A 13,793-nucleotide genomic window follows, 5' to 3' on the forward strand; every position below is an offset into this window, starting at 1 on the left:
GATAAAATTACATATAAACCCGTCGGAAACAACAACAAACATTTCGGCTGAAGGAATGAAGAAAATCCATCCAGCCGTTTTCAAGTTATGCGGATATGAACACAGACCATTTTATTTTTATTATATAGAGAAAGGGGAAGAGAGAAGATTAGCGCTCGGTGGAGATTGGAAGAACCTAGATCAATTTACAAAATAAACCTTAATTTAATGATACGTACTTAGAATCCATATTACTATGAAAAAAACTTACCAATACAATCGATTTAGGAGCTTTAGCAACTTCGCTCTGCAGGACATATCGCACTCTCCGTATCAACCAAGCAACGTTGATGTCTTTGGATGCATTGTGATTTTCCAACTTTTCTACATTGGTTTGCAGAGGAATTACTTTTAGGATATTGGCAACCAGGAGCAGATTTTGGGCCACTAGAGAAGCAACGTCGTCTTCAGTTTCGGCTGGAACCAATTGGGAACACATATCCAGCACTAGTGATCGCACATCTGAACGAGGATTTCCATAGATGTAACGCTGATTTGTTCTTAATTCTTCGCCTTGCAGCGCTTTGTGAACTATGTCGAAATCAATTGCACTCAGTATCAAACCTACTAGCTTCAAAGCAGCAAATCGAATCCATTGATGACCATGAGACATTAGGGACTGTAAGCTATATGATAGCTCATCAATAAATTCGGGATATCGTTGACCTGTCAGAATTTGAGGACATTCTTCAAAGATTCGCGTGAAGGCGTTCAAAGTTTGAACGAGAGAATGATCTTTGGCTTTCTGCATCTCAACGCTGTCTTCACGTGGTACTGCACTCGATTTCAACTTGACAAACTTCCCTGAACATTCATCGTTTGTGTCAGTGATCGTGAAAAGCAACGGAGGGATCACTTGCTCTAGCCTTGCGCTGAACGATTCTTTCTCAACGTTCACCATCCGGATGATTAACTGGGCTGCCAATTCTCGATGACTCATTTTAGCACCCTGGAGCATTGTTTGAATAAGTTCCAACAGTTCTTTATAGCAAGATTGGTCTATCCGCGAGAGCAAAGTTTCCAAACTTTGTGCCACCAGGGCACGACAGTTTGATGACTCTTCGTTGACTAGTCGAATCCCCACAGTTATGAAGAAGAACGCTGCTTTATTATTCAGCATATTCTGTGAAGGAGAAAATAATAATTGTGTATGAAAGATGTACGGTTACCTTAGAAGAAAACACGTGATAAAGTCTGTAGTCTAATGGGTAAGGATAATTTCAATCATTCAGTAATTTGGGTTCAATGATTTTGTAGTTTGTCACCCAACTTATCAGTTAGTATGTAGGTATTTTTTTATTTTATTACCAGACTAAGGCCGGAGTGGCCTGTGCAATACATAAAAGTCTTCTCCATTCAGCACGGTCCATGGTTGCATGTCACCAACCACGCAGTCTGCGGAGTGTCCACAAATCGTCCTCCACCTGATCGATCCACCTTGCCGGCTGTGCACCTCGACTTCTTGTTCCCGTCGGATCGTTGTCGAGAAACATTTTCTACGAATTATTGTCCGACATTCTGGCTACATGTCCGGCCCACCACAGTCTTCCGATTTTCGCGGTGTGAACGATGGCTGGTTCTCCCAACAGCTGATGCAACTCGTGGTTCATTCGCCTCCTCCACGTACCGTCCGCCATCTGCACTCCACCATAGATGATACGCAGCACTTTCCTTTCGAAAACTCCCAGTGCGCGTTGGTCCTCCACAAGCATCGTTCAGGTCTCGTGTTCGTAGAGGACTACTGGTTCGTTTTCGTGCATTAAGGGGTACGACTCTAAATACACGCTGGAGGTATGTTATTCCTGCCCCACATTCCCCTTCTTCTCCCATTCAAAAAACAGAAAAAAAACCCTAGTATGGGCTGCTAGTCAAAAACGGGTGAATTCTAAGCGCTAGTCTTCTAACTTTTTGTTTGTTCAAATCTGCAAAACAAATAAAAACAGGCAACAGATTTCTAAAACAACAATGCTGCGTTTTGACTTGGCAAGTAAATGTATTGATTTACTCAGCTAAATCCAATGCCTTACCAAGAGTTGACCATTTACAACTTTCTACTCCTCTAAGTGTACTAAAAGAAAGTATTTAGACGTTCAATTCGCATTCAAGTTAAACTACTTGCTCAATTCACTTGCCTAATCTAATCTATTTGATTGCCTAACATACATATCTCGCTGTTATCAAAAATCGCTCACAACTTTCTAGTGCTCACCCTGGTTTTCGAACTATGGACGAACTCTCCTTACAGTTTTTCAAACCACCAAACTTTTTTTTTATGTCTTTATCATCGAGACTTTCAGCCCAAGGCTGGCTCGTCTCGAGGACCACCAAACTTGTTTTCGGTGATCTTCCAGAAAACTCTCCCCTATCACAAAATCTCGAATACATATGGTCGGGGTTCAGTCAAATCACACCAAGCGCCATCGAAAAATTACCGATTTTTCTGATCAAACTTTCATTTAGCAGATTTAATTGATCGAAAATCGCATCGAACATTCCTCAACCCCATAACTGAGGATATCCTACAGCAAATGTATGCTTAAATTGATATGAAACTATTTCCGCTGTCCATGTACGAACAAAATATCACAAGTCAGTTAAAAAGCCGCTTGGTGCGGTTTGGCTGAACCCCGACCATTATGCAATCTTTGAATAGTTTACCGGATACGCACTACCGTACCGCTAATACTAGCAACAGATTTATGGCACAAGTATCATGGTGTTCACACCATATTGTGCGTGCATACGGGACCCTCCTTAAGCTATCAGTACACTGTTTGTCATCATGACATGTATCGTCAGTCTAAGCTAAGCAAAGATGGTTAAGTCCAACCTTTTCAATTAGGCTCTCTTCTTAAACCTCTCTCGTCAACAAAGTGCATATATTTTCATGTTTGATCGTTCAAGCTCAGCATTTAAAGTCCCGCAAACAGCTTCCTCATTGATGGGGTTTCATGAATAATAATGCAGTGTCTAGGGGGTCCCGTAGCGTAGTTGGCTACACGTTCGCCTTATAAGCGGACGGCATGGGTTCGATTCCCAGCCCCTCCACCAAGCCCTTGTCAGTCGCCTGAGGTGCAGCCCAAACGGTGGCGTTTTAGGGTGCGCGTCTTACCGTCACGGCTGCCTGATGACGACTGACAAATTGTTCTTCTCGGAGGCATACCTCCAACGTACCCGGATAAGCGGCAACCGAACGATGCAACGAGCAATTGGATACACGATACGGACAAAAGGACACAATGGACTCACGATGAGATGGGACCCCCCGGCAATAATAACAACAACGAATGTCTAAAAATAGATTCTGTGTGGATTCTGTACAGCAGAATACCACAGCAGATGACGGCACAGTAGCGGTTAAGAAACACAGAGTGCCTACCAAATGAAGAAATGAATAAAAAAAAATGCAGTGTCTAGTTTTAGTAATTATGACAAAACTATTGCATGTCCTACAGCAACTCTTCTCTGATATGCTAAATATTCATCAAACGTCCCGTTTGATAGTTAACGCGCATCTTTCATTGTAATCAACCTCACAGGAGTCCCAACCTGTGGCAATTTTTTTTCTTTATTCAAGAGAATTTCAGCCCTGGACTGGTTCTTCTCTGTGGAGAAAGAAGAGGGCATTGTGAACCCCCCTGGGCAATACTAACAAGTATTCATTCATTTATTCAGACTAAGGCCGAAGTAGCCTGTGCGAAGTAGCCTGTGCGGTCTTCTCCATTCGGCTCGGTCCATGGCTACACGTCGCCAGCCACGCAGTCTACGGAGGGTCCGCAAGTCATCTTGCACCTGATCGATCCACCTTGCCCGCTGCGCACCTCGCTTTCTTGTGCCCGTCGGATCATGGTCGAGAACCATTTTCACCGGGTTACTGTCCGACATTCTGGCTACGTGTGAACGATGGATGGTTCTCCCAACAGCTGATGCAACTCGTGGTTCATTCACCTCCTCCACGTACCGTCCGCCATCTGCATCCCACCATAGATGGTACGCAGCACTTTCCTTTCGAAAACTCCAAGTGCGCGTTGGTCCTCCACGAGCATCGTGGACTACCGGTCTAATGAGCGTTTTGTAGATTGTCAGTTTGGTACGGCGGCGAACTCTATTCGATCTTGCGGAGTCCAAAGTATGTACGATTTCCAGCCACTATGCGCCTCCGAATTTCTCTGCTGGTATCATTTTCGGCAGTCACTAGTGAGCCCAAGTACACAAATTCTTCTACCACCTCGATTTCGTCACCACCGATGTAAACTCGCGGTGGGTGGCTCACATTGTCCTCTCTTGAACCTCCTCATATCATGTACTTCGGCTTTGACGTGTTGATGACTAGTCCGATCTGCTTGGCTTCCCTCTTCAGTCTGATGTAGGCTTCCTCCATCTTCTCAAAGTTACGTGCCATAATATCTATGTCGTCGGCGAAGCCAAAGAGCTGGACGGACTTATTGAAAATTGTACCACTCGTGTTAATCCCTGCTCTTCGTATTGCCCCTTCCAAAGCGATGTTGAATAGCAGACACGAAAGACCATCACCTTGCCGTAACCCTCTGCGGGTTTCGAAGGGACTCGAGAATGCCCCTGAAACTCGAACTACGCACATCACCCGATCCATCGTCGCTTTGATCAACCGTGTCAGTTTATCCGGAAATCCGTGTTCGTGTATACTAACAAGGGTTTACAATATTAACTATAATGAAATTCAAATAACAATATAAATGACCATGAGATGATCGAGGTGAGTTCACGTTGGTCCTTTTTGGGCGTAGTCTTCTCTCGTTGCCTGTAAACTTCTGCACATGGTGAAAACTATGATTAGATGCTTTGGTATAATCCAGTATATTTCAGGAAATTTATCAGCCGGGTTATATTATCAGGATCGTTGTTGAGTGCGGTCCATATGCTACTTGCTTGGTATATCGTGGAGGACTCGTGCCGCTTCATATTGTGGACAGTTGATAATGAAGTGTTCAACCGAATTTTGCGTGCAAAGTGGGACAAATTTTGCGAGAAGGTCTTGTGGACTCCATGTTATGGGAAATTTTTGTATGCCCAGTTCTCAGCCTGGAGAGATATCATTTTTGATTTTCCGTAGAAAATGGGATTGCTGATTATGCCGATTTAGTGACCATGAGTTTCTAATAGTGACTGATATCCATTTTTTCAAATTCTGGCTTGGTTAGTATATTTAAACGTCTGCCAAAAGCTGCTAGATGGTCGGCTTCTTTATTGCCGCGAATCCCACAGTGCCCTGGTATCCAAAGGAAGACGGTATCAGAAGGTGCTTGTAGTTGGATCTTCTGAATCCACGGGTGACGTGCTACGTCGGAAGATAGCGCTGAAATGGCGCTGGCGGAGTCTGTCAGTACGACAATCGGATTTGGTGATGGTGTAGTGCAGGCAAAGAGGATTGCAGCAACTTCTGCCGAGAAAACTGAGCATGCCTCTGGGAGACGGAAGAAATGACTTGTTTCAGCATCGGTGACTCCTATCCCTACCTTGTCGCCAGATTTGGAACCATCTGTGTAGCGAAGCGTAAAATTGCGGAACTTGGTACCAAGCAGTTCTACAACACACTTAGATAGCGCATGAGAACCTGTGGCAAGAAAATCTTAGACCAAACGTCACATTTGGCCTCACTTGATTACTAAACGAGCATCCCGCTTCGTTAAAAATAAGTTCCTTGCACAGAAGTCCCATCTGTGGCGTATGATATTTCACCAGACGTCCCGCCTGATACGATATGCAATAGCATTCCATGCTGCTCACGAAAGTCCCAGCCCGTGGCAAAGAATTTCATCACCAGCAGTTCTATCTTGCAGCATAGAATCTTTTCACCAGACGTCTCGTTAGACAGCGTGAAATAATGGCTGCACAATATATCCTGGCACGGATCGCCAAATGTGTGAACTGAAAATTATTCATCAGCCAAATTACAATGTCCTCCTATGTTTATTATTTACCGTATATCATATAAGTTATATAACTTTCAATTGGTAGCTATTGAATTTCCATATAGAAATAAACTAAGTAAAAATCAGTGTTCGATTCTTTTTGTCCAAAAATGTCTTTAGTGTTGAGATTGAAGAATTGGAATGAATCAGTCGGTGCGACGTTGTCGTAGATGGTGTACTAAATACTAATAAATAAACTTACCGTTGGAAATGATTTAAATATTGCCTCAAGCATTTGCACTGCTGACTCGCGACCGCTAATTACTTCATACTCCAACTGACCAATGTAGAAATTGACGGTTACATCGATGGTTTTGCCGAGTGTGTAGGTCAGCAAATACTCCAGAACAATCTGTCGGCAGTCCTCTCTGATTTTCGGTGTGTCGTGTGTAATACTTAGCTCGGCGACTTTTTTGATAATTGTTGGCATCTCAGTCGCCCTCAGCTTCCTTCCAATAATAGATCGCAACAATATCAGAGCCATATTTTGTTTTTCGTTATGATACAGATCCTGTTCTACGTACAACAATAACATATTGAGCTGGTCGATATTGACTTCAAAGTATTTTACGAACTTCAATAACGTAACAACTGCTTTGAAACTGTTTTTCACTAACTGAAAGTTGTCGTCTCTTCGACCTACAACTGCGGTGGCGTATTTGTGCAAGAGCTTTAGCAAATTGTCCACAATTGTTGCTATATTCCCTTTAATGCTCGACAATTCCAACTTACTGGACCAGATTGAAGCAATACATTTGATACTCAGTGTAGTAACCTTGATATGATTGCTATTCAAAGAGTCTACCAATATGGGTACAAGGGGATCTAAAAAGGCCTCATAATCTAGTGAGAGCACTTGGTTTCTCTTTATCAGAGTGTGTAATATTTCCAGACCCATTTCGACGAAAACATGGGCATTAGTCCTTGCACTGGTTACTAGTGAAATTTGGTTAAAGGCACCTCTTCGTTTCGGTTCAGCTGGGATCAGATAGATATCCGACCTCTTTTCTTTAATTTTTGTTTTCTGCTTATCGGTAAGATTGGTTTGTTTAGCTCCACAAACCAGATTCGGTATACTTTCCGAAGTGATGCCAAAGACAAATATTAACACGGATTCCACGCTAATATTTTCGTTGAGGCATATTCCATCCGCGATTTTGCCCAGTGCCTCCTCCACTTTGATTACGGTCTTCCTCGAGTTAGTCTTTGCAATAATCTCCTTGAAGGGCATAATCAAATCCAAAGTTGATTTTTCACTCATTTTCTTCGCTAAAATGTGTAGTGTTAGGAAACTTTTTTTGTTAGGCTTTGCTTCCGGTGTTTTGCTTATAACGGATCCAACTTCTTTTTCTTCCGACAGACGACCGAATATGTCGTTGATGCATATGTTCAGAACCAGTTGCAAAATATCATCAACAATTTCAGCATTTAACTGTTCTTTGACGGTATCTAGCAAGGTATGCACAGTGACCACCATCACATGTCGTTGGAAACCTCTGGAAAGCATGGCTGACAAGTTCTCCAAAATGGTTCTTAAAAGCGGTGGCCCAACAGAAAGCAGCATGTTTCTCAGTGTTTCTCTTGCTATGCTCCGAACTTGTTTCAGATTAGACTTCAAAAAATTAATTACCTTCATTAATAACTTAGGCAAATTCAAATCCATGAATTTAGAAGGTAATTTTTGCAGAAGCTTGACAATGGCAATTGCAACTGGTATTTTGGACATTTCTTCTTTCTCACGTTGATATCGTTCCTTGCGTTCATTCAACTTAATAGAGTCTGGAATTTCCTTATAATTTATAGTAGAGAACAGATCCGGAATCAAAACTTTTGAAATCTCATACATGACAGTTTCTGCATTTTCTTTCGTTAAAATAGTCATACTGGCGAAGGAGATTTGACAAACTGAGATTTTGGTAGATTCTTCGTCCTGGTCGCAATCATTATCTTCGTCATTTAAATGTAATTCATCGGAAGACTCTTTTTGTAGTTCCTGATCAGCATTAGTAACGTTCTCAAGGTTGTCAGTCTCACTGTAAAATTCAGATAAAAAATTAATCAACGGATGACACATTTTAAATAAGTTTTTTTGGATTAAATATAGGATTTGAAAAGTAAAATTACATACCTTGATTTAACAGATGCTAGTTGTACTAGGCCTCCAATATCTTGCAAAAATCCCGTGTCGGCTTGGGAAAGGTCATAATGGAAATTATCTAACAATGCTACAACGAGCCGTAGAAGCTGCTTCTGGTATTCAAGGTTGTGCTTCATTTTGTTGAGATATTGTTTCAGTAGTGTTTTATAACTGGACCATGGTAGCATACGCCCAATCAGTGCCACACAGCTTCCGGCTGCGTCGGTGAGTCTAACCTTTTTGCGATAGGCCTCGTTGCAGAGATACGATGACACAATCGGCAGTACAAAATTAGTTAACGTTTGCTTCGACGGTAATTTTGATAGTGTTTGGGCCGTTTTACAGAACCTGTTCATAGCACGCCGGTGTCGATGAATTTGCAAATGGGTGATGTTGTCAAAGAAATCTATCTCGCGATCGTCGGTATTAGTAAAAGGATGCAGATCAGCAAATACACTGCAGTATTCGGCACACTCTCTACTCAAATCTCCTAGAAGTTGGATGTTTTCGTTTCTAGTGGTTTCATTTTTATCTTTGATACCTTTCATCAGTGCAGATAATATAACACGTTCAATCAAATATAGAGTTTCCTCTTTTCTGTCTGTTCCAAACGTTTTTATCGAATGTACTGTAACTTTTCGCAAGAAATGATTAGTGTTGTCTCGTACGGCCAGGTCACTGTCTGTCTTCAAATAGTAGAAACATTGGTGTACAAACAGAAGGGTCAGATCGATCCCGAGCGTTTCTCCATTTTCCATCATTCGATCAATAGTCCGGAAAGCTCCAAGTCTCCGTTCGTAATCAGGTTGCTCTAGCCATCGTCTATCCATTGCATTCATGTTTTCCAGAATCGAAGCGCAGGTAGTATGTTCCGGAGATTTCTCCGATATAAGCCGAATCATTTGACTAAGTATTTTCCTGGTTGCTGAAAAGAAATTCAAGTAGGTAATTTTTTGTTTGGTATGAATCGAAACGGCATAAACTTATGCTACGGTAAAATAGTTGGAGTATATTGAACAAATCATTTGACAAAAGACAACAGGGACTATGTCCAAGGGCTTGGCGATCCCTTACCAGGACAACTGCGAGTTGTGGTGCCTGTCTAGGAAGTGGTGGGATTTGAAAGTGGGCTCTGTTAAACTTCTATAAAAAGCTGCATGTATCCGCAACTTGGCTCCACCAAGCGACTGTGCGCCGCTCAAAGCGCACAAGCCCAAGTCCTGGTATTAGGTGAGACGTTAAACAGACCTGACACGACGTTCTCCCGGCAAGACAGGAGGTTTGCGCAGGCCCAATAAACCACCTTTAAAAGCAATTATTACGAACGACATAGAAGATAATACGACTCGATACAATCGGAAACAACCTAGGCGACGATAAAGGATCACTATTGGAAGCTTGGAACATGGAACTGCAAGTCGCTAGGTTTCGCAGGTTGTGACAGGATAATCTACGATGAACTACATCCCCGCAACTTCGACGTCGTAGCGCTGCAGGAAATCTGCTGAGTAGGACAGAAAGTTATAAAAGCGGGCATCGAGGCCACCTTCTACCAAAGCTGTAGCACCACCAACAAGCTGAGAACCGGCTTCATCGTGCTTGGCAAGATGCGCCAAGGTGTGATTGATGATGCCCAAGCTGAGGATAAAAGGCCGTTTCTTCAACTATAGAGTAATCAGCCGTCGTGAGTGCGACTGAGAGGCAGCCAAAAAACCATTGGCGATTAGAGGTTGCATGAAGAAGAAGAAGTCGAAGGATGATATTTGAAAAAAATACACGGGGAAGCATACTCTCTTCTCAAAAAATCTAGAAGCAATTTAATTAAAAACGGAAAGCAATACGGGGTTGGACTTTGCTTATACTGTATATCAAAGGTAATATCACAAAATAAAATTTGAAATCAAAGAATTGCGTTAATTATGCAGTACAAGGAAAGTCCAACCCCGTACTGCTAACCGTTTTTAATTAAATTACTCCTAGAATTTTGAGAAGAGTGCTGCCGAATATTTACAAGCCTGCTTACCGCAATGCGAATACTGAATCCGACCACTACCTCGTTGCAGAATGGCTGCGCTCAAAACTCTCGACGGTGTACAACACGCGTCGGAATCGTTCGCAACGGCTAAACTTTGGGCGGCTACAAAACGGTTGACTAGCCCAAGAATACGCGCAGTAGCTGGAAGTGGCACTCCCAATGGAAGAGCAGCTAGGGGTAGCTTCTCTCAAAGATGGCTACGGTTGATCAAGGCGACGATGAATCGGGTGGGTTGTATGACAAACTGCGGAATGCCATTTCGCGGAGTTCGATTCCGCGGAATGCGACATAGCCCGGAAAATAATTTCGCGGAATGTACATTCGCCGAAAATTTAATTGGGACATAATTTTTTTAGCTGAGTTACAAATGCCACCTCGTTTGTACTTTGTATGTAGGGCTGTCGAGGTTTTTCACAGTGTTTTATTTGCCGTCAGACTATGAGCCACATTTACTGCCGTGAATCGCATATCTGTCCCATCTTTGCTGGGTTTCCTATTCATATGGGACAAATATGCAATTCACGGCAGTATAACACTTGATACACCGAATGTTTAAATTAGACGTCATATGCATTATACTCAGTGAAACCTTGAAAATGAGATTTAAGAACATTTACATCAAGTTACTCTGTCAAGTGATATAGCTCGTAGTCTGGGCGGCACATTATAGAATATAAGTGATGAAGCGAACCTGACCAAAAACTTTGCCTCTTTGCCTTCTTAGTATGTATGCATTTTACCGACATACGAAAAAACACTGAATTCACCCTTATTTAAAAGCGCGTATTAGCGCGGTATGAGGAAATCCAATTATATTTGTATAACATGCACGCGTTACTTCGGTATAAGGCACGCGTTTTTCGGAGCAATCCAAAAAAGAAGATCATTTCTTCTTCAAAATTACGAGATTGTTTGCGATAATGCAAAAGAATTGATGCTGCCTTCTTTGAATAAAGCTCGCATTTGCTCGGTGCAATGCAAAAAAGGGAGGAGATCATTCCTTCTTTTATATTACGCGATTGCTCATGATAATGCAAAGGAGTTGATGATGCCTTCTTTAAAAGCATGCGCCTTCTTTATTGTCAACATCAAGAAGTCTATGCTCAAGTCCAGCTTAAAGTTGCAGTTGTTAATTCAATGATTATTGAAAGCGAATGAGGTAAGTATTACGCAACATTGTACAAATGTATCATACATGCCAATATTCTATTTCAAAGGAAACAATTTGGCTAGCAAAATTTTCTTCTACATTATATCAAAACGTTAAAATTCAAGGAAAGATGTATTTCCTGCATGATTCTATGCTTATAAGTATGTTACTAATAGCCTTTTTTTCAAATAAATTTTCCAAATTATATTAAAATAATAGTACACTTTATGTTTCTACGAAATGGGAAATGTCATTCCGCGAGATGGGTGTTTCCGCGGAATGTCGCACTCCGTGAAATGGGTTTCCGCAATGTGGGACTCCGCGAAATGGAATTCCTCGTTGTGTAAGGATTATCACGCCTATCTAGAGAGTAGGAGGTTGAGGGTTCGAGTCCCCCTCCAAGACACTTGGATTCTTTTTCGCAAATTGAATATCAATTTGTCCATTTCGAAACATGTGCTGTACATATGTACAGCCAAGATATTTAACAAAAAAATAGTCTTCGTACGGCCGAGTTGCCAAATAAAATGCAATTAATTGTAATCAAGTGTCGGTCTTTCACCGTCATTAGTCGTCTGAGTACACGGGACCGCACGCGTAGGGCAATAAAACTCATCAAATGCTTTAGCCAAGCAAGCCTTTGGCACAGCAGAGTGTTGGAGGTTGAGGGTTCGAATCCCTCCAAGACACGTGGATTCTTTTTCGCAAATTTCATATCAATTTGTCCATTTCGAAACATGTGTTGTGCATATGTACAGCCAAGATATTTGACTCTGATAATTTTATTTTCCATTCGGGCTGTAGAAATATCAAAATTTTAATTTTTTGTATCAGTGCACAGGTAAAAAATGAGGTTACGCGACGCCACTGCATTTTGAATAAATTTTCATGAAAATAACAAAGGCTTTTTTTAAACAAAAATGGCTAATATTTTTTCTTGTAAAAACTCAAAGAGTGGAAATTGAAAACTCAAAGGTGGGAAATTCAAAAAATTTCAATAATTGATTTGGAAATTCCTAAGATTTTCCATCGATAATTTGAATCTGTTGAGTAACGTACATTATCAAATTTACTGAAATTTTAAACTGATTTTTGTTATTCAATGTTATTTTGATGGTATCAATGAAAAATAAAAACTTTTCGATCCTAAAAACAGTTTTATTGTGTTAATATACTGCCCCTATTCGCATAAGCGTCCCATGTCAGTTTTCTTCAGCTTGAGAAATATGCCGTTGAATTTTTCAAACTCGTTTTACATGGAGAAATTGAAAAAAATCTAATAAATCGATAAAAGCAGCAACCTTTCTGAAAATTTGGCATAATATTCTTTATCTGTATACATTGCTATGCTGCCCATAAATGCATAAGAGTCCCACGTGATTTTCCATCAAAATCGAGATAAATGCAAAAAACGGCTAAAAAACGCTTCTTCTTTATCAGTGTCATCAAATTTAAAAAAAAAAGTTCCGCAAATTAAAAAAAAAATCTTGCACTGCCTCACAGTGGGATGGTTTTGAAAAAAGTGGGACATTGGTATTATCGGCGAAACTATTGATTGGAGACTTTTGACGTGTTCTGGAGGGTGTCTTTATTTTTAGAGCATTTTATTTTAGGAGTAAGAGAAATTGACTTAAAAGGGTGCACCCCGAGAAAAAAAATATTTTTTTTTATTTTATTGATAAAATTGTTTATATTGTATGAAGATATTGTAGGAATGACAATTTCAAGACACTTTGTCGAAGACACCAACTTTTTATCTCTGAAGTGGAAAAAGTTATAGATGTGCAAAGTTAGTAACCCCTTTAAATTAATTTTTTAGCTCTAACTTTTTTATTTAAATTTTTACATTTTTACAATGTTTTACAAAGTTTTAGGTTTTTCAAAAAAACATTGTGTCGTAGAAGAGTGCAAATCGCTATCTTTTCATTTTAAGGAGCTATATCAGATTTTATAGTTTTTTAACACTATTTTTAATCGGGTATACCTTTTAGGGTAGCAGGTTGTAGCAGCTGTAATTTATGTCATTATCTTCAGTAGCTCTCACTCTTTTGTTACATATATAAATCATAGGTGGATCTAAGTGGATTCATAAAAATATTCCGCAAAATGCACATCAACTTTTTGATTCTTATTTTGTTTCTCCGTGCATAATCTAGTTATCATTATTTTTTCCTCGTTAATTTTTCCCTGTACGCTGTCTGCTGGTCTAGGTGCTGCGCTGTTGTTTGGAAAATTTTAATTGTGATTCGAAATCGAGCCTTTTTAAGTGATTTAGAGCGTATATTTATTCCTAGATCACTTTATTTAAGGGGTGCACCCGAGAAAAAAATTTCCTCAAAATTATTTATCTTGTGCAGATACATTTTAGAGACGGAAATATTAAGATACTTTAATGAAGACAAAAAATGTCAATCCTCATGTGAAGGAACCAACATTAAACCATTTAAACTTTTTATTGTGGAAAACATTTTGTCGTAGAAG

At 40.5% G+C, this 13,793-nt stretch overlaps 1 protein-coding gene across 1 annotated transcript in view; it reads right to left on the reverse strand.

The window, feature by feature from the left end:
* LOC134211841 (small subunit processome component 20 homolog) overlaps positions 1-13,793 on the reverse strand; it is a 50,586-nt gene that overhangs the window by 6,756 nt on the left and 30,037 nt on the right. The window contains exons 6-8 of the mRNA XM_062689141.1: positions 8,119-9,052; positions 6,193-8,023; positions 251-1,162 (exon numbers count right to left, since the gene is read on the reverse strand). Of these exons, the coding sequence (XP_062545125.1) occupies positions 251-1,162; positions 6,193-8,023; positions 8,119-9,052 (3,677 nt within the window). The remainder of the gene's footprint in view (positions 1-250; positions 1,163-6,192; positions 8,024-8,118; positions 9,053-13,793) is intronic.

This window comes from Armigeres subalbatus, chromosome 2 (assembly GCF_024139115.2).
Source record: "Armigeres subalbatus isolate Guangzhou_Male chromosome 2, GZ_Asu_2, whole genome shotgun sequence".
Lineage (NCBI taxonomy): Eukaryota > Metazoa > Arthropoda > Insecta > Diptera > Culicidae > Armigeres > Armigeres subalbatus.